The 22,236-nt window shown below is 36.4% G+C and overlaps 2 protein-coding genes across 3 annotated transcripts in view; both read right to left on the bottom strand.

Annotated features, from left to right (window-relative positions):
* The window catches only part of LOC135079879 (titin), a 104,377-nt gene that overhangs the window by 81,679 nt on the left and 462 nt on the right, over nt 1–22,236 (bottom strand). The gene's annotated exons all lie outside the window — the stretch shown is intronic.
* LOC135079729 (cysteine-rich with EGF-like domain protein 2) lies at nt 1,539–5,624 on the bottom strand. Of its 2 annotated transcripts, XM_063974347.1 has the most exons (4): nt 5,454–5,622; nt 4,344–5,323; nt 4,226–4,259; nt 3,833–3,920 (listed from the first exon to the last, which is right to left on the bottom strand). In XM_063974347.1, exons 2-3 carry the CDS (start codon nt 5,309–5,311, stop codon nt 4,247–4,249), a joined length of 981 nt encoding a protein of 326 aa, XP_063830417.1. In that variant the 5' UTR covers nt 5,312–5,323; nt 5,454–5,622; the 3' UTR covers nt 3,833–3,920; nt 4,226–4,246. The 2 variants fall into 2 exon arrangements, with proteins under 2 accessions (XP_063830411.1, XP_063830417.1); XM_063974341.1 differs by lacking the exon at nt 4,226–4,259 and having other exon boundaries at nt 1,539–3,920; nt 5,454–5,624.

Below are 22,236 nucleotides of genomic sequence, written 5' to 3'. Positions count from 1 at the left end.
ATTTTATAAATGAATTCTCATGCAATAGAAATGGTTGATGATAAGTTGTAAAATGATTGCTTCGATGTTCTCAAGTTATTTTAGATGATGTCGGAATCGACATTTGAAGACTTCTTGGTAGTAAAAAACAGATTCAAATATCATGTAGAACGTATTTTCCAGTGTTAAATAATTTAATATTTGAGCATGTTAATTATATGCAGGTACTTTTAATTATACCAGATCACATATTCAGATTATGTAAGCTACTTAAATAATCTTTAGAACTCGATAAATATTTATAGAGAAAAAATGTCTCTAATCATAATATTAATAGACCTTAATTAATACAATAATGATAGGTAACGTTTGAAAGTCAAAAATAAATAATTTACACATAAAAAACCTACTAATTCTACTTAATTTATGGCGTTAAAACCACGGTGTTATCCGCAAATCTATGCTCTAGAAATGGTTACGTAAGTACCTGCTTACCTTTGCTTTGTCCATTAATAAGCTCCCAGGCCGGATCATCCCGTAATAAGCTTTGGAGCAAAAAGATCGATAATTGGAATCCACTAACAACTCACGTCTAATTGTCTCTTTCCTTTCTAAATAAAGCCACAACGCTCTTAGAATCGATTAGGCTTACATCTGCGCGGGCGCTGGCTTAATAGCAGAGTTTTTGTAATTATCGCAGATTGCATTCCCTGATCGATATTAGTTTGAGCGATCGAACGTCAGCACAGGGGCGGACAAAGGGGACTACTAAGGGGAGCAATTTGCCCCTATTCACCACAATGGTAGCGCTTTACAAATAGACACTACTCACTACTATGTAACTATTAGGTAAGTAATCTGTGACTATAACTGATCAATTTTAGATTGTAAGACCAGTTCCTTGTTATTGTGACATTCATTGTCCCTTTCAAATCGTTACACTTCGCTACTTAGGGTAAATAGCTAAACTTACACGAAATTAAACTGTCATTGTCTTGATCCGTCCGCTTTTTGAGTTTGCTTGGATTCTTATCTTATTATGTAGTTACCTATGTCGTCTGCAGACACTTCTATCCCTGAATTTATTTGACCTCTGTCATGACTAAGAAATAATGGAATGAGGAGCGCCAATCCCCTCTTGAATCCCGATTGATCCCTGAATGCGCCTCTGGATCGAAACGATTGCATGTCAGACGGGTTGATATGCGATAAACGGTCCCTGCGATTTAAATCGTAGATAATTTCTTAGATAAGATTGCGAGGATGTGAATGATTAAGTTTAATTTTAGATAATTCTAGCTTTGGTCTAGGCACTACTGTAGCGTAGGCTCGTCACTGAAAAGGAAAAAACCCTGTAGTTATTTTTTTTATATTTACCTACGTCATTCGCCACTTGAAATTATCTTTATTGAGAGTTACTTTTGTAAAGTGTAATTTGGAAATGGGTGAGATGTTTTACGTTTAAGAGTTACCTATCTATATCGCCCCTATCGATTCATGTACCGACTCTACAGTATGGCAAAAGTTGGAATTTGCTGTGACTAAAATCAAACAACATGTGGAATTACATAAATATTTATTTTACTTGTGTAAAATTGTATTGGCTGATTGTATCACATTACACAATAAAACACCTGTATGGTCCAAAAATTAAAATACTAATACCCAAAAATAAATAATAAAATTAGGTCTGACTTACAAACTACCCTGGATTTAGTTTTTTTCTATCGTAAATTCAACACAAGAACATACACAATTTTCACAAAACCAGCTCTTGTCTCTCTCACACATCTGAACATCCCAATGGGAAAGAAAGGAAGGTTGATAAACCTGAATAAAAAATTTGTTTTACAAAATAGGTCTTCAGTTAAGGTAAAATACAAAAACTTTGCATGATTACAGACAGAATAAAAGTTTTAAAAAATAAAGGAACTAATAATATACCGTTTTTTACTGTCCTCTCTTAACTAATTTAAAAATTACAGGCTTCGACCCATTAGCAGTGATTGTCGTATACCTTAAACGATAAGTTTATGAGACAAACACACACACACACACGCATGTTTGGTTACATAATGTGGGCGGCGCTATACGAACTTTCGCAAGGCATAAGCTGAAGCGACAAAACATACAATAACTGCATAACATGGTGGTATTTTATTTTTTGATTGTTAAAAGATATTTAACTATCAGCCACGGATGTAGAGGTAAATTTTTTTCAATTCGGGGCAAATTTTTATTGTGGCACCCGTCCTCCCGGCGTTTGAAATTATTTTGGAAAGCGTCCCCTTTTTCCATTTGGCACCCCCTTAGCCCGGGGCAGGCCCTGTTTTGGCCCATAGATACATGCCTGTTAACTATACGACCAACTTTAACAGTTGCTTTAGCAACTTTAAGAGCCAATAATTCAGCCAATGACTAAATTGATATACTGAAATGATGATTTTAAATGGAACTAGCTCATCTCCGCTAAATTTAGACCTCAACTTATGACCTTAATGATCACTTTTCCTAAAACTTGCACCAGACATGTCCCAGGCACACTACGCGGACATAAAACGGTGTCACGGTCACCATAGCAGCACAGGCGCACATATCGACAGCCGTGACTTCATTTGAATATTACAAAACGCGAAACACTCCCACACGGGCAAGTGAACTTGTCGCCAGTTTGAACTTTAACACTAAGGCCGTTGAGCCCATATCGCTTTGGAAAAAACGAGTCTTTTTTGCAAATCATAAATGAATTACAGATGTTTCTATTTTATCTTAATTTTAAATGGTCCATGTAATTAACATGGTACTACACTAACTGGAAAAATAAGCTACTTTTCTAGTAGCAACCAAATGAAAAAGGCAATGCTTCCAAGTTATGTAATGCTAAAATTAGAGATATAGCATTAGTTTCGTTTTTACAATTTCAAGAACAAGAGCTTTCGGGCTATTGTGACAAAACATGACAAGCAAAGTTTACAAAAGTTATTTCCGTTAATGAAATGGCAGTTTAAAGAATAAATTCAATATAAAGGTAAGCGTTCAGTGTACCTCACTAGAGTCATCATTGTCAACCTTGAGGCATGCAAACATTATTTGCAAGTACAAGTCACCGTTTTATACGTATACAGTCGGCTGAGTGTCCTCAACACCGTCACTGGACTAAAAGGGACGAGTGTAGAAGGAACGCAGCCTGGCGACCTCAATAGCCTTATTACATTCAAGAAGCAAACTCAACTATAACATACTCTGATCATGAGACATTCGTATGTACGATATGAGAAAACGATTAAAATAGGTTTACACACTTTCCATCTATTGCTTAAAAACTGACACATTCAGTATTAATTATTAATTATCTACTTAAAATACACTTACAATTAATGGGGCTCACATTACACAATTCATACATGGCCTACTGTGCAGCAATAAATTAAAACTATTGAGATTTGTGGTCATCATAAAAAATAAGTTACTAAGTACTATGTCTGCACTGATACTAGTAGCTCGAAAAATACTATTGAAGAAATAAAAAAGTTAATAATGCTTATGTTGAGAATACAATGAACTTGAGCCAAAAATTATTTATTATGTAGATATCTATCATTAATAAGAAGTCAAGCAAAACTAATCACTATTACTAGCTTTTAACTAATGTCACTCATCAAGTTTAAATCACACACTCCAAATCATAATCTAACCGCTTATTAAAAATTCCAACTGAAACAGTTAAATGCCAGGTTTAACCTTATCTGGTTCACGTACGGAACAGTTGAACCAAGTCGAATTCCTTCAAATTCACCAGACCAGCGTGTCCGTTAATCATACAGTAGTACTCCGCACCGATAATATACGTTAGCACCATAGCCCCGACCAGGCTACCTAAGGATGAAGACTTCGGTAACAGAATCCCCGTTGCGATCAGGAGACCAACATACGTTATGTACCTAAAAATTATAGAATGGTTAATTTTTAATGTAAAGGTTACGGTATATCCCCACCGTAAGCAAATAAAATCTAATGGTGTTAGTAAATAATAATATTGAAAGTTAATATTGTGGTTTCTGTGTATGTTAACAATACTTGGCATTGCTTATTTATCTAAGTTACAGTAATTTGTGAAAATAAATAAAGTAAATTACTCCCCAACTAACCCATACATAAAGTACACAAGATAATCATAAAAATACAGTACATAATATTACAATATGCAAAGCTAGAACCTCCACCAGAAATGACAGTTAAAAATTACCTAAACAAAATTAATAACACACTACAGCTCATTTCTGGAAAAAAAATCACAACATTAGAAAACTTTGTATGAACACCAAACATCATAATTATTATGAAAACAATTATAAAATTGTTACCTTGATGCAGTCAATGCTTCCATCTGATCTTCCTCCTCTCTTTCCGCAACACAGAATTCTCCTTTCTTGGAGTACCCTTTCGCACATTTGCGACACATATCTGGTCCATCACCATGGCATCCGATACACGACTTGTCGCAATCAAGGCAAGCAAAAGACCCAATAGAGTTCAGGCAAAACTGGTCTTTAGTGCATTGGTTTATATTGTCACACTCGTTTATATCCAAGCACCCTTCGTCTGAATCAAATACAAAGCCAGGCTTGCAAGCTGCGCAGTCCTTCTGAGAGCCTTGCCGGCATCCTCCCATACAAGCTCTATGGCATGGGGAGCATAACATCTTGGTGTCATCCTTGTAAGACAAATAGTAGCCTAAGATGCACTGATCACAATTTTCTCCAGTATATCCTGCATCACACAAACATGTTCCGTTTCCTTTCCTAGTGCCATCTCCCCGACATTTACCATTGCCACTGCATAGATTGTTGTGGTCACCAGGGCATGGAGTGCACTCTCTACCAAAATGGTGTTTAGGGCAACAGGTTTTCAGGTTATCTATACAAATGTAAGAGAAAAGGTCCTCTGATTCATCAGGGTTTTGAGCCCACCATGATTCTATGAATTCCTCAGCTTTTTCAGCCATATGGTGGCATTGGAGTGAATAGTCCTTCTCGTCCTTGCATATTCCGTCTTGTATATCGATAAGACGCATCTCACTTCGCTTGTAAGAGGTTTTTAACTTCTCTTCTTCCCATGCTGTGTCGCCGCCTTCATACTTGCCTCTAGCTGTGCGATCCAGGCCTTTTTTGAATGACTCCACAAATAATTTACAAGCTTGACATTCTCCAAGAGTTTTGGCCGTGTTCAATACACTGGGATTGATTATTGGCGGCTGGACATTGCAAAAACCGGCGCGCACCAACAGAAGACAAGTAATGATCTTCAGGATACAATTTACGTTACTTGACATATTGATACCTCTCTGAAACAATCATAAACGTATTCTAATAAAGATTTATTTGACTATTCACATACTTATCATAATGTTTTAATACATTATTGCGAATATTTTCACGAAACATCACAACACCGCGCACAGTACATTCACTTACCAATAAAATGTTTTTCAAAGGCAATCCAACGCCAATAAATAATACTATACTTTCTCAGTTATTAATAAATTACAGCAGAATGGATAATTATCATCATAATCCGCTATTAAAAACTATTAATACTGACGTGTTTGATTCTCACTTGGCGAAAATTTTTGACGTCTATCGTCCAGCTGTTATTTTGACAAGACGCCATCTTGAATATTCTAAACCAACGTTCCATTCTACGTTAATACGCATATTTTGATGTATTGAATTCGATTGTTTTAATCAATTTAATTATCTTCTTAGTTTAAGTTAGTGGCAGCTCACTTCAGATTAAATAAATTATGCGCTTTATTATAACCAGTAAAAATAATAATGGTACTTAAGCGCACCGCACACCTAATGTTACAGCCAGCATAAATGTTACAGTCTCGTTATAACTATGATTTATTTTAATGTACGGTCAACAGCACGTCAACGTAAACACTGTGGTATCTTACGTAGTTGCGATAAGGGCGACTTTGCAACGAAAATGTATAGCTTGATGTGCTGTCGACTGTACCTACTAGTACATCTAGCATAAAAAATTTATTTTTCAGTTTTTCTACATGCATTAATTATCCAGCCCATGTTTTCTGATAATCCTTCAGCAGATCAAACTCATCTCATATTCGATAACTCGGCTTGGACCGATTAATGGTTTATTGTTTTACATAATTACATTGGTATTTTTAACACCAAATAGGTACCTACTTTGAGAAGTCTTTAGATTTGTCTCTTCTCCTACACAACGCCCACATCATCTACGCTAATACAACCGTGGGATGAAATTTGAATCCACTGACCTTATCAGCCACCATTTCGCAAAATTCAAACCTTGTATAGGACCGACCGAGTCACAAAAAACTCAAAAAGAATGTCATCTCAGATACCTATCCCATGTAGAGAAATCAAAACCTTTTGGTCCTTGTGTAAGTAAGTAAAACAGAGTCCAAAGAATCCATCGGGATACTCGTTAATCTTTCTGAAACAAACCTCCTCAACCCACGCAAAGGAGTCACAAGCAGAATTCAATCATCCCATAAACAAGTCACTGTTTTACTTACGAGTTTTCAGTGAAATATAAATAGCCGGTAACATTTTGTTACTTTTTGTAAGCCGAGGAGCTTTCTTGGCGTATGTTATAAAATTCCTTTATGTCTTTAGTAGATAAATAATCTAAAATATTCTGAACAGAGTGAAACTAGGAGTAATTTATTGATGAAGGTGTTTCTTATCTTTTGTAAATGTAAATGGTAGAGTAGGTACCTATGATGCTCTATTTTTTTAATAAATAAAAATGGTTAATTATTTTAGCCTATAATTACGTAATAAATGGTACCTAATAGTAGCCTTTCGAGAACCTATCAATGAGGGCTATCGTTTCAGCGCTCAACAGTTTGCGCCACTGTAGAGTAAGGTCCTGTCACTTGCTTGCTAGTAGCGAAGACAGTGGCACCATCTGGTGAGTGCTAAAGTGGTAGGAGAACTATCGCATTTGCACTCATCAAGATGGCGCCACTGTAGAGTAAGGTTCTGTCAATCGCCAGGGGTGCCAACTGTTAAGTATAAAAACGATAGCCCTCATTCAACTACCTACAACTTTTTTGCCCCGAAAACAAAAGTACAAAATCTAACTAATATTTACTACCAATTCGGCCGTTTGGTGTAGTGTGGTTTGTAACGCACTTCTCTGCCGAGAGGTCGCGTGCGGGTTCGATTCCCGCACAGTAAGTACAAACATTTGTATGAATGAACACATTTGTACAAGCTTTGCTTAGTTTGGGACTAGAGGCGCAGTGGAAACTGTCCAAGGATATTGTTTGTTTATTTATTTAATTACATCAACCCACGTCATTAAAGAAGGCCGTATTGCAAGGTGTCTCTACACTTAGTTAAGTAATATGGGTAACTCAACCAAACTATTAGGTTCCTCGATTACTGAATGTCACATTTCATTTATCGATAGAATCATCTTCAATCACATCCCTAGCAAAGACTAATACCCACCTGAGAACATTGGAATACTCTTTGTTGGTGAAAGCAGGAAGCGATTATGCAAGCGGCGCCGGCGCAATTACGCGGTACGAGTACGTTTGGCGTTTGTTTGCGATTGTCTTTTGTCAGTGTCGTGTGTGTCAGATCTATGACCATCTTTGTAGGTATGGGCCCCCTAAACAAAATGCACTTTTTTATCAAATCGGAAAACTCTTTCGAGTGGTTTGCTATCATGAGTTGAACGGGGCAGCTTCAATCTTGGTAACTAAGTATGTTTATTAAAATGTTCCAGGTCTTAGTTATGATGATTAAAAAACACTGCTCTCGCTACAGCGAGCTACAGCTCTGCTAAAAACATTTTCTCACATGATTTTTTATCCTATGCCTTTACACATCAATGTGAACCGATAAAACAGTAATAAACAAACCAATAAAAATAAATTAGCTCCACTCAACAACAGAGCTTTAATTTTGTAATCTTAATTAAAGGTGCAAGTCAAGACAGCAGTAAAAGAAAAAGCAATTAGTATTGACTGCTATGGGATTTGTGAAGGCATAAACTCGCGCGCGCAATGGCGGAGTCGGGGAAGTCGACATCGTAGAGCTGTGCTTTGCTATGTTTGTGTTAGGTCTATTTTATCGATAAAGCCCAAATAACGATGTTTTATTTTTGACAATAATACAATTGAATAACATAATTTATTGTTCGGCCAATAACTTGAATCTTTTTTATGACTTTATGTAGGTACCTACCTAACCTTATGTCCATCCCAACTAATATTATAAATGCGAAAGTAACTCTGTCTGTCTGTCTGTCTGTCTGTCTGTCTGTCTGTTACGCTTTCCCGCTTAAACCTCGCAACCGATTTTGATGAAATTTGGCATAGAGATAGTTTGAGTCCCGGGAAAGAACATAGGATAGTTTTTATCCCGGTTTTTGAAACAGGGACGCGCGCGATAAAGTTTTTCTGTGACAGACAAAATTCCACGCGGGCGAAGCCGCGGGCGGAAAGCTAGTAATAAATAATTATGATTGTTATAAACTTAAATTGAATTTAAAGACATGATATAATGATATCTAAACTATTTCAAAACCACCACGTATTTTTTTTACTCAAACATTTAATATAGGAAGCTATGGCTATGGCCATGTAAGTAATCTAAATGTGGAAGTATTTTTGAGGGTAAGCAAATAAAAGAATCGATGCGTGTATTCAAAAAAGAACGTTTCACTCCTCTAAATTAAAATCATCCGTGAAGGCTGCGTCAGTTTCCAAAGATTACAAAACAATGCAACGTCTATGTGTAAATTAGTGACTCTCCATAGTCCACAGAACTCTATTGGTTCAATCCGCCTGTGAAACTAATTGTGGCAGAAAAACAAATGTTAATATACCTAATATTTAAGTTTATTGTGTCCTCCTGTCCTCTCTAAAACGGGGCCAAGTAGGTATCCTAAGCAATAAGGAAATGCAGGATCGTATTGCTTCGTATTTTCGGATGCGACTGTATGCGACACCTGAAAATTTTCATCGCAAATTGGGGTAGCTTAGGTCGGCCTAACTTTATGAAGAATCCCGAGAGAAATTACATTTAAAAATATAATTTCCCTCACAATAGTTCTTAAAGAACCCTCAAAATGAACCCTGCAAAAAGTAACATTGTCAGTTGCAAGGCCCAAGAACTATGCAGATCTCCGGACTGCAATGCATGCTCGCTCTCCAATACAAACGTTCTGATACACGCATCTTTTTTACTATTTTGTTTTATCAATGCTTTATCGGATAAATACAATAGTGGGCCAGCGAGAGCAGAAAAAATACTTTTTGCGTACCTTCCAGCCTCTTCCAAAGCAAAAAAAACTTTGAGATAGTCATAGCGGCACCTTTGAAAGAGTTGAATTTATTTCTTTAAGTTATTCCAGATCAAATTAAGTGGAAACGGATGTTTACTGTTTTGTTTTGAATCAGGTAGACGTAAAAAATATAATTGAGTGTAATTACTTAAAATAAGTTCTTGAACATGGAATTATACAGCTAGGCTCAACGTGCAACAAGATCTCGTAACCATAAAAATTAAATTCGTCTTTGTAATTTCGTCACTCAACCCAAGAAGTTTAAGAATTAGAATAGAGATATAACTTAAATTTAAAAAAAAAACAAAACTGTGTTGTTATAACGAAGCAGCAGATCTATTAGCATATTTCCATTGCCATTTGTAGCGTTATTCTTTGAAAATATTATCAAACATTCTATTACTGTTTAAGCATTTAATTAGTAAGAGGTATAATAAAATATAACAAGTTAAGCAAGGCCAAGCCACCGGCTGTCGTTGCGTTGGCATTCTAGGCTCGCGCTACCAAACATAATCTCTACATCAGACAGCAGTAACCGCACAGTCATCCGCGCTATTGAACAATCTATTATCAGATGCTGGCAGTAATTAAAAACTGATTTCAGATAGAAGGGCGAACATTGACGTTGACGTTCTTTTGTTATGTAGGACAAACTCGCCGAGTTCTTGGTACGGTGATCTTAATCTTTAAGGATTTGCCACAGTGATTGCGGTCTGCGGTCAGGGCAGAGTGCATGCACAACATTTTCAGTTACTCCGTGACCATGGCGCTTGCTACAGTGCCGAAATATCGGAAACTAAAAATTAAGGTATATATTGGTAGCCTTCAGTAATAATAATAACATTTTCAGTTTCTCTAAGTAGGTACTTTTGTATTGATGCGATTTGATCGTGCGGGCACGAGTAAAGAACGCAAACCGCACCGCTGACATTGTCTTGCCCGGACCATTGACCTAACCACCCTAACCGACAAAATGTTGTTCATACATATTATAATGCCGGCTGCGTTCACAGACCGCAGAACGCATTTATAGTGTGGCAAACCCTTTAATCTTAAGTCAATGGTCCAGAAAACTGGTTCCCCAGTATTTATAGTCAACTAATTGCTCCACATCTGTTAAGAGCTCGTAATACCTATAAATTGACTTTGTAATTGTTTATATTTACCGCCTAGTGGTTATTAAAGTGTTCGCGTCGAAAATAAGTTCTTAAAAGCACAATTTTCTCGCTTATAAAAGCTTTCGCGATCATCACGTAAGTAAACGCTTGAATCGTTTACTAGTGTGTATAACGTTGCCAGAATTAAAATGCTAAAATTCACGAAATCTTTATTAATGTAAAGTGTATTAATAAGATTTATAAATAAGTGAGAGTATTTATATCATTAATTTTCAATGATAGATTAATAAATTGCTCTGCATTATGCGGTACAACTTTTTCAACATTAGTATTACTGATTGATCAAGTACAGGTATGATGCGTATGCGCAAGCAATCGGAAAAATATCTGCAGTATTCCACACATCGATGACTCGCACTGTTTATAAAGACATTTGCTATTGTTTTAACAAGTTATTCTATTAGAAAATTCTCGTTGTGTTGCAGGAATCACAAAGTTACAAACGTTCGAATAAAATATACGACTAAATTGTTAGCAAGAGGTGCTTGCAGAATAAAACGAATGCACAGTTGTCGAAGGACATTAAAATACTTTGTAGGCAACGGGCCAAAACATTCTTAAGTCACCAGGTGCATGACGTCATGGTTGCAAATGCCAACCGGCTAGGCGAGGCCGTGCGACAACTTGACTTGCTATACCATGGGACAACAGACAGGTCAGTGAATTGATTAAACTATTATTAAGATCTTAGATTACATTATCATTAATGAGATCTTAGATAAAATGTTATAACAGGGTTAGTTAACTGGTATTGATAAGGTAGCATACCTAGAGACCAGCATAAAGCCTGTGGCGTCAACACATTGCGTCGCATTTCGCCACAAGCCCATTATCATGGGGAAAATGTAAACATTTTTAAAAAATATCTGTAGGGAACGACCATAATCCACTCCTGTCCGTCTGCATTGTTCTTTGTCGTGTAGGTACGTACAGGCACAATATGTACAGGGTAGAGTCCAGTGAATCATTTGCCCTCAATGGTTATGGTTCATCATCATCAAGAACATTTCAGCTGCAGGACGCGCCACTGCTAAACGCCTCCTCCAATGATTTCCACATCGCCCGGTGGTAGCGGCCAGCATCCAGCGCCTTCCTGCCTTTATGAGGTCGTCGGTCCACTTGTGAGAGGACGTCACATAATGGGTTATGGTTAGATAAGCATAAATAAAGAAAAGTTTACACGTGGTGTAGGTAAGGATCTCAGGGTAAAGGTCCTTCGATACAATTGAACTGCTTGTTCTGCCCAGGCTGTGACTTATTATTCCTCCACACGATTAATAGCAAATCTATGTGATTGTCGACCCGAACACACAATCATCTCGCGTGTGACTACATCGTGGATCTGTCATTATTACTTAATAGTTGTTGATTCAAGGCTTCCGCGATGTATAAAGCCGGTATGAAAATTACGACTATTTCAGGGAAAAATATTTTTAGAGTTGCAACATTATTTTCCTGTAGGTAGATATTAAAAATACCTTTAAGATATCATCTGTAGTCAGCGTTGGAACAAAATAAAATGCCAAAGAAAAAACTATTTCAAAAACACATTCAGCGCTTTCGCATCCCATTCGCAATATTACACGAAGATGATACCTTTATGTTCGCATCAAAATAAACAATAAAGGCGTATAAACATTTGTGTTTTATTTTCAAAATACAAAATTACGATTACGAGCGCTCGCGTTTTATGATCATGGACATCTCCATTTCGCGGCACCTTACAATAAGGTGCGAGTTTGAAAACTGGCGGTTACCGCACACAGAAATCGCAAGCAATTCAAGTCCGAATGCCGACGTTAAACAGTTCACATTTCTATGAGCCGTATTGCCATCGTTTTCCGACTCAAACCTTAACTTTAAACCTTCGAGCCCGCGCGACCGTAAAACGGAACGTGCCAATATTTCCCGCCAAGGAATAATATTATCAATCCTGCCAATATTATGTAAATTAAACGGCGGCGGTTGGCGATATTGAGTGGGTGCGCAGCGTGTGCTAAAACATGGAATAGAAGTACCTGCACCTCCATACATGCTAACTACCCTACGTTCAACTAGTTTTATACGAGTATTGCCTACTTATACACCAAGAGATGATACAATTCTACCTACCTACTTGTACTTTAGTAAATGTAAGTAGTTTTACCTATAATGCAATTTCTTAACTCAGTCTTGCTTGAGTCTCTACCATAACACTCCTCCGTAGTTTTGTCTTCCTAGACAACTAAAGTTTATTTTTATAGTTACTTATCGTTACTTTAAGATTAGTATAGTTGAAAATTTTACTGGCGCGTACGTACCTAATCAGTTTACTTAAATTCGACACAAAACATGCAAGTAACGATTAACTACGAGTGCTTCTTCAAAAACACCGAAGTTGATTACACTTTCAATTTATTCTTCATAGAGTATTTAATACAAAAGAGCTCATTAATTTTTTTTGTCCCTCGAGTATATTAAATCAAATCGCGAAGGGGCTCTACCTAATAAATAAGTCACGTACCAACATCCTGCATGTTGCGTCGCCATAAAAAAACCTCGGCTAATCGTCGGTCATCGCTCTCTAGTGCTTTCGTAAATATATTTTATTTTAATACAGACACAACGGTTACGGGAAAGACAAGTTCCAACCGCCATATTTGTTTGCACAAGTGTGGCAAAGATAATGGTTTCATAATGCCTAATTTGGCGATACCGCGAACTGGCTGTGTGACACAATTTTAGCTAAAGTTAGAGAAAACAAGGAGAAAACTGTTTTATAATAAAAACGTTCTAGTGTAATATTATTTGAAATTAGATTTGAAAATCCAGATTGTCGTGTGGGTGGTGTACTGCTGACGTCAGTCTAAGTACTGTCACAAAATAGAAATTAATTTTGTGCTGCTGTTTTCAGCAATATTGTAAGGAAATATGGATGGATGGATTGCTAATTGGTATTGATTAAGTAGGCTCCGAAACTACTGGACCGTTTTAAAAAATTCTTTAACCATTAGAATCCCACATTATTTGTTACATAATAGGCGGTAAGTTCGCCGGGGCAGCTATATTTTTGTCAGAAAGCTTGCAGCTGCTCTCAGAAAACTTTGTTGAGCTCTTCAAAACAGTGCAGCAGTTTATTATAGTAATAGTTATAGCTAGCACTCTACCATCTAGAGCCAACGTCCACTTTCCGTAATGAGAACAATTGCTCCAATGGCCCAAGCTATGGTCGGCACCACCCGAGGCGGCGACATCATCCATATCTGCAGTGCCTCGGGAAAGCGCGACGTGTTATTTGGTTAAGTGGCCCGCTGTCAGTAATAAGTTAGAACTGACGTTATAAAGCATTGTTCTAAATTCCAGGGCTGGCGAACCAATCCAAACATCAAAATTCTACCTTCACAAAGCTTTTTTCACGACCACAAAGGTTTTTTTCGTAGAGTAAGAGCCTTGGACTAGTATTATCTCTATCTCTAGTATTAATCCCACAACTACTTGTGCTTTTTAGTACAGAGCTTCTAAATCGCTAATTCAAAACCATAAATTGTAGTGATCCTAGCAAAAGTAGCAAACATTAAAAAGCTCCAGCTTACCTACTTGGAGGGGACTTTAATTTAATTTTAACTAATTCGTAAACCACAAATTTTAATAAATTTTTAACGAAACAAACTAAATATATTATAATAAATAGGTTGAAATTGCTCACAATTTTTTCCCTTAAATCAGGGTAAATGTTGCAAAGTTGACATCCCTATTCCCACCATGACACCTCCGGGCTAGACCAACTCCAATACCAAAGAAAATTGCTAGATAATGACCGTAACACAAACCTAACATTTTGAATTTTATATTTCGCAGACTAATGGATTTCACAGGAGTTTTAGCGTATACTTAATAACAGGGTGGGCATTGGACCGTGACGCCGAATTCGTTAATTTAAATGAAAAAAAAGTAACTTCCTTTTGGCGGGTTTTTGTCGGTCAGCACACAATGCGTTTGCGTACCTAGAACTTGGGTACGTTGAAGCTTTTTACTAGGTTAATGTGAAAATGATTCATAAATGGACCTCGAAAGAGGCTTCTTTAAGGTTTCAAAATTATTAAAAAACTTATTGAAACCACGAACTTTTTTAAACTTCCCAGCTTATTATTATCATATAACACTGTCATTTGCGCGTAACAAGGCGAACACTGACAGGGAATAAAACTAAAACAAAGTATCGATTGATCACAGCGGGCAGTCCCGGGGTAATGACATGTCAGACGTGTCAAATATCGTTCGGTATTGAGATGTTTTTGTCGGCTTATTACGAGTACAAGTTAAAAAAAATATTAACAATGCGCAATGAACATGAAAATCTGACATTGATGTTTTTTTTTTATTACGGTAAATATTTCAATGATAGAGCTTTTACCACAACCACAGTACAGTCACGCATTTTAAACTTCTTCGGCCATGTATCTCGGCGCAGTAATGACTCCATAGAGCGTCTCGTAGTGCAGGGAAAAGTTGAGGGCACCAGACCACGTGGTAGATCACCAATGAGATGGACGGACCAGATCAAGGCCGCAACTAAGGGCTCGGTTAGCGAAAGTACCCGGAAAGCTGCAGTCCGCGAGGAATGGCGCCGTATTACGAGGAACATCACTCTGAATCGTGATTCAAGATGATGACCACGACCACTCTGACAAGAGTGTACCGACTGAGAAGAAGAAGAGCTTTTACAAGGTACTTGGTAGCCTAAGCAGTTAAGTAGGATGTAGCATAGAAATGAAAAACAAAAAAGCATTAAAAAACTGAATCGTATCAAAAACAGATGAAAGTTCTAAATCACCTGCCCGGTTCGACGACTAGCAACATTTTGTCCCAGCAATACCAATGAATGGATAAATTTTTCAATGACAATGGTTTTAAAATTTGAGTCCGAAGCCCGGCAAATCCCAGTAGAGCTACCGAGACTCCAGTTTGGCTACGCATCTCGCCGTATAACGGCTCACTCTGAGTTACTTTAGTTAATAACAAGGAAAGGCAAAGGTTTTATGGGCTTTGAACTCGCCACGTAAGCGAGAAGCGAGCAGCGACGCTTTTTTAACTTTACTTTTCCTGCAGGGCTAAGATGCGCGCCGTGATAAACTGCTATCGCGGCGTTATATCGATTTTGACGTCACTATATCGTTTTATCTACCGGCGCTAACATGGCACCCCGAAAATTATCATGTCATCTGTCAAAATGTGATAGTGATAGATTTGTTTTTTTTTTTTTGTGATAAACCTGGCAAGCCCTAACATGAAGCGCTAACTATATCATATTTTGACATCACGATAGGATAGGATGTGGTGTTTTTATCGTCCTCGATCCTTGCCCACGATAGCAAGACGATAGGAGATTAACTTTTTTGCAAGCTACTTTAACTCTATTTATTTATCATTTATAATGGTAAATGACATTTTACGACTAATTTGAGGCTAGTAAAATTCAAAGAAAGGAATCTAGCACCTTTGTGATACTTTTACTTCTAGGTGGAGATTGAGTTCTAGTTCAAGAGTTTTTCAGTGTGAGGCGAATCTTGCGACAGTTTATAATCGCTAGCTGCAAAATCTTAGTGCTCCCACAGTCCCACCCACATATTAATTATTACATTACCTACCTTGTAAAATAACCATTACTTACCTACTTAGGTAGGCAGTCAACAGTACATCAGACAATACATATTAAGTTGCAAATGTCGTGAGATACCCCACAGTGTTTAGCTTGATTTAAGTACCTACTGTCATCTGTACATAATCTTGTAAAATTATTGAAAATGGGGCGGAATGTGGTGACCGAGCTTCTTGTGTCTACATCAAACAGTGGCAAGGTCATTGTCAGAAATTAGCATTGGGTGGGATGTGTAATCAAACTTGCTATAATAACAATGAGAATAAATGAATTTTACTAATTTTATAACTTGATGGTGATACCATACATACATTCCACATTACTATCAATCTAATTCCTCCATGTGGTCTTTTTTAAGGGCTTTAATGTGACAGGATGATAATCTTGTACAATTTATTCCATTATAATAAATTCAGCCATAGGACGTCCACTGCTGAACTTAGGCCTCCCCCAATGCTTTCCATGTTGCCCGATGGGGCAGCAAGGTTCTGGGGTGGAGGCCGGGTACCGGAATACGCAGCGTGGGACGTCCACCCACAAGGTGGACCGACGACATCATAATGGTAGCAGAAAGGCGCTGGACGCAGGCAATAAATTCATTATTGCAGTGTAATTTCAAAATAATTCAACCATTATTTACAAAATCTTTATTTGGAAAACTTTTGTTTTACAATAGCTATTTATAATTTCAAATACAAACAGAATTCCATGAATTGGTTAGCCTAGCCAGTACCCTTGAAGTTTCTCTTGCTGATTGTTATTGTAAATTTTCATGATAGTGAGCAAGACTTGATTATGTCTGCTTTAGAATGAAATAATCACTCATAATCCCACACTTCTTCATCCACTGTCTGAAAAAAGAAAGAATATTATTTAAACACAATTATAAATATTACAATTACATAAACAGTTCATAAATAGAAACATTTACTTAATCCTATTTGTATTTTAAGTTTACATACAAAATATTGATCACAGTATTATTACACGGTGAAAGAACTATGTGAAATAAATATAGGAAAGAAGGTGAAAGCTTATTTGTAGGAATAAAGATATTTTTCCTTTTCTCCGGTGCTGTTACTTATGAAAATCAAGATCTGCGGAGTATAGCTAATATTTTAGACTTTAGGTACTTACTTTGCTACTTATGAGTGTAACTTTATTTCTCAAATCTCAATAAACTTTCTGACTGCTTCATGTAAGTTGAATAATTACTGTAAACCTCGCATTATGGGGTAGGTAGTGGAGTTCGGTTATTCTGTTAATTTTGAAGACTTCATTCTTTAATACTATCGGTATGATTAGGAATTCTTCATTGTTTTTCTTTAACTTGGTTATCTCTTCGTTTGATATTTTCCGTACTTTAGAAATATTAAAAATAAGACTGGAAACATAAAAATACAATTTTAAAAACACAAACAAATACAATCAAGCAGTCATGTAATGTCAACAAAATTGACATAACTTTTTTTTAATGACGTTCTCACTGCTTTAAGATATGTGTTTTTAGCCGAATTAGTAGCAGAAATGAACGAGATTGAACGAATGAGCTAAAATATTTCAAGGTTGGCCAACATAATAACGCAATTTTTTCTTAATATGGCAACAATTCGGTTATCACGCGATAGCGGTCGATAGACTTTTCTATCGATGGTCCCATGTTAGGGAAAATGATAAAATTATCTACGTGATCGAAAATTGTCATATCATATCATGTCATTGTCGATGCGCGCATCTTAGGCCTACTGGTTGTATGGCAGAGACTGTACCTACCTACTTAAGCATTAGGTTAGCCATTTGAACATTGTCTGATTAATTGAAATATAGTAGCAGTATAAAGTATAAAGCAACTATTTAACTACTGAACAAACAATTTATCAAACTAATGGGCCATAACACAACAAAACGTCTAGATAACGAAAACTTCAGTTAATCATTAAAACCGTAATGATTTTATTGAGTTTTGAAACGTTAGACAGGTGCTTGCCAATAATTCATTTTTTGACCTTCTGAAAAGAGCATTAATTTGTGTTTTCAGCCATTTCGAGTCAATTTTAAAAGTAGGAAATTTAGTGTGCCCAATTATATCACATTTTTGATTCACAAGTTTGCTTTGTCTTTTATTCCGCTTCTAGTTGTTATTTAAACACGGTATTTATAACTAGGTTCTGTAAAAAGCTCGCTATCTCTCCACCTTTACACCACAGATTCCCTCCATTCTAACGTCGGCGCAAGCGCATCCAAGGCGGAACTCGTAATAGGCGCATTCCGCCGAGAGCCTGTGAACGCGCGGATCCCAGCCGTTCGATGGCTCAGCCATTAACGACTGGCTTCTAATGCCCTGACCTGAGGTAAATTAGCTTTGCCCATTTGGAGCCTGGATTTTTAATCACCTCTTTAGAATAAAGGCGCCGACACTCCAGCAAAGGAGTAAATTGAAAAAACGCCTCTTGCAATTTATTGACTTTGCTCATCAACAGTTTTTTGTTGATTTTAATGTGATGCTAATAAAGATTCAGTATTTGCGTGACTCTACACGCTGCATGCTAGCTTTTTATTAGCGAAAATCACCGAATAATATTGTAACTAAAAACGTTTTTTGGTAATGAAAAAGTTGTGTGTCTCGTTAGGTTCGATTGAAGTTTTCCAATTAACACGTTGACGTTGAGTGCGAAACCAGGTCTATAGACCTTGTGTACGTTTCGCTTACCGTGCGGCTAAGAAAATTATAGTCTTCCTTGTCGTACGAAAGGCATAACTTCAATTGGGTCCGGTGTAGGAAAGTGATGAATATATATCTATGATGTATTCTTAAAATAGAATCCAATGATGTACCTACCTTAATACCAGGTTTTTAGACCTGGTACCGCACGGAAGTAATAAAATGTCTTCACAATGCGAAACCAGGTCGAAGCACCTTGTACCCTGCGCACCTGGTACCGCACCCCACGCTAGCTTCGTGCAGCCAGTGTTGCCTCGCATTCGTAAGAAACGCACATGTCGACATGGCGTCAAGAGAAACAAACAAAATCAAAACTGCAAATTGATTATTATTTAATTTGCTACACGATTTATTGCTAATTTAAATAGTTTTTCGTGACAAATATTTGAAGTTGTAACTAAATGTTATTAAATAATATGTTTTCTTCAAATATAGCTTATTTAAGTATTTATGCACGTATGTCTTATTTGTAAAATATTTAGACTAAATTATTAAAACATCTTTGTTTGTTACTTTTTTAAATTTTTATTAAAAATTAATTAAAACTATCGATATTTGTATTTCACATCCCTAGAATACCCACCAGCCTTCCCTACTTCAGTGCGGCACAGGGTGCATAAGCCTTGTATTTTGAATATAGCACTAATTTTTATACTAAACAAGTTATTCACGAACGCCTTCAGGTGTATGTCAATAAATGCATTATTATTAATATCCATAGAAAAAAAACACAATATCTATTAACATGAAGCCAAAAATAAAATTAATAAATCTTAAATATTACAAGGTCTTTAAGCCTTGTGCCGCCACAATGTAAGTTTTAATACCAGGTTTACCGACCTTGTACCGAAGGAATGGAAAGTATTAGAAAGTTACTGCCGCAGCAAAGGTGTTAAGGCAAAAAGTGTTCAAAATCCGCAATTCACCACAAAATCAGATTGTGCTTGAGTAAATAAAATCTTTGATCAACTTATACAGACCTCCCAACAAGAAAAAAATAGATGTGCAATTAAAATTTAATAAAAAGAAAAGATTATAATAACAAATCTGCACGGTCTTTGTTTCCCTGACGATATAAACGGACTCTTTGTGTGTTCTGACGATGGCCACTGGAAGCACAATAAAGATGGTATCACACTGAATTTCCTGCTAACGATATAATACACTGGAATTAAGTTGTATCATGGTCAAATCAAGATTATCCTTTAGAACTGACATTTAAAAACAAGTTACATGAATAGAACCTGTGTCTAAAACTAGTCTTTTCATTATTAAGTGGAGTCGCAGAGACATTTTCAACCGACTTCAAAAAAGGAGGAGGTTCTCAATTCGACCCGTATGTTTTTTTTTTTTTTTTTCTATGTTTGTTACGCGATAACTCCGCCAATTATGAACCGATTTGAACAAATCTTTTTTCGACGTATAGGTAATACCTCAAGGGTGGTCCCATTTAAATTTAATAATAAAAAAAACAACCCCCAAGGGTGGAAAATTGGGGATGAACTTTTTTATACGCAATATCTCCGCCGATTATAAACCAATTTGAACGATTATTTTTTTGTTGAATAGGTATTATCAAAAGGGTGGTTTCATGCGAATTTGAAGAAAATATTTCACCCCCAAGGGTGGAAAATTGGGGATGAACTTTTTTATACGCAATATCTCCGCTGATTATGAACCAATTTTTTTTGGTCTCAGTGTACTGCCTACCTTCAGTGGTAACATCAAGGTAATAATTAGTTAACTAAAAAGCAAGAAATAAGTAAAATTTTATAAAAAAAAATAAAACCGACTCCAAAAAACCTACACTAAAACGTAGAAAAATAATTACTAATTACCTACTTATTTATTAGGACGAATTATTAATATTTATGTAGGTATACCATGATTGATACTTCTGGAGTCGGTGCCAAGATTATGAAACATGTAAAGTTTGTCTGCACCGACTCCAAAAGTATCAATCATGGTATACCTACATAAATATTAATAATTCGTCCTAATAAATAAGTAGGTAATTAGTAATTATTTTTCTACGTTTTAGTGTAGGTTTTTTGGAGTCGGTTTTATTTTTTTTTATAAAATTTTACTTATTATCTCATCATTCTTTAGGTCTGGACATAAACTCAAAATATGTGCCCCCATCGCATAAAGAGATTTGTCCTAAGTAACGCAGATCATTAATATTTTCTTTGTTCATTACCCTAGATCCTACCAAAAGGAGGGGTGAAGATTCTCCGCTCTATATCCTCCGCTAGATCTTACCGAAATCTAATCTAATCTAAACAATAAACGTTTATTTCTCCATTTCTGTACGTTGTTACAACACATTATTGCGGCATTATAAAATCCGACTCATAATCCCATCGGCATCGAACTTTTATTTCTCACGTTTTCTATCGCCTTGAGTTAATAACAATACGAGTACCTCCAGTAGTTACTGTCCTGTATGACTTTTATTGTCTTTTATTAACTGTTGTAAGTAATTTACGTCTAATTAATTGATATAAACCTGTTAACATCCAAGTTAATAAACCATCTTGAAGGTACTCACATTCATGAAGTACCTTGATTCATAAAATAATAAAATGCGATTTTTATTTCGGTGTGAAACTAGTCTTAGCTAAGTATTTTCTAGCGTTTTTATAGTCTAGTTAAAAACTCAAGCCGTGTCGCTTGCGTGTTTAAAATTATTTGTTGGCTCTTTTCTTTTACAACATTACAACAGTTGTATCAAAGTTCCCTCGGTAAATTTTAAAGTTATGTTTTATAATAGAAATCCACAAGGTGTACCTTGTTGACCACTCGCCAATCTCGAGGTCTGTCTATTATGCAATCCAAAACTTGACGATTTGTAAAAATTTGATCCACTAACATAGCAGACCCCTATTTGCATTATATGGATCCCTTTTTTTACCCTACAGACAGGTGGCAATCGACGCGCGGGATCTAATTAAATGCCAGCGATCTATTTTGGGGTATTACTGGTTACAAAATATATTTTTTATTCCTATAAAATCTATATTATCAATTTACTCTCAACCTCAAATCGCTGACACATTGTAAGCACCACCATCAACTTTGTAGTGAATTCCCTAAACGACTCTACGACCACAAACTTCGTAAAAAGTTGCGCCAACCTGATGGTGATCATTATTATAATTATTATAGCACACAGTTTATTACTAGTAGTTTTATAGCAGCTCGCTATTGAGATCTCACCGACACTGTCTACACCAGTTTCTTTAGATAAGTACACAGTTTACGTAAGCAACTGTGTTCTGTGTGATGCGTGTTTACTAAGTAGAAACCTACTTTTCGCTCTTTGATTTTTATTATCAATTATACAATTTAAGTAGCTGTGAAGTAAG

This window comes from Ostrinia nubilalis, chromosome 2, assembly GCF_963855985.1.
Source record: "Ostrinia nubilalis chromosome 2, ilOstNubi1.1, whole genome shotgun sequence".
NCBI lineage: Eukaryota > Metazoa > Arthropoda > Insecta > Lepidoptera > Crambidae > Ostrinia > Ostrinia nubilalis.
The sequence above is the reverse complement of the archived record's forward strand: the minus strand, read 5'-3'. Positions and strand labels throughout refer to the sequence as shown.

Coding starts and splice junctions, on each gene's coding strand:
- LOC135079729 (XM_063974341.1), bottom strand. CDS start 5,311: ATGTCAAGTAACGTAAATTGTATCCTGAAGATCATTACTTGTCTTCTG. Junction 3,921..4,343: donor GAAGCATTGACTGCATCAAG/GTAACAATTTTA, acceptor TATAATTTTTAG/GTACATAACGTATGTTGGTC.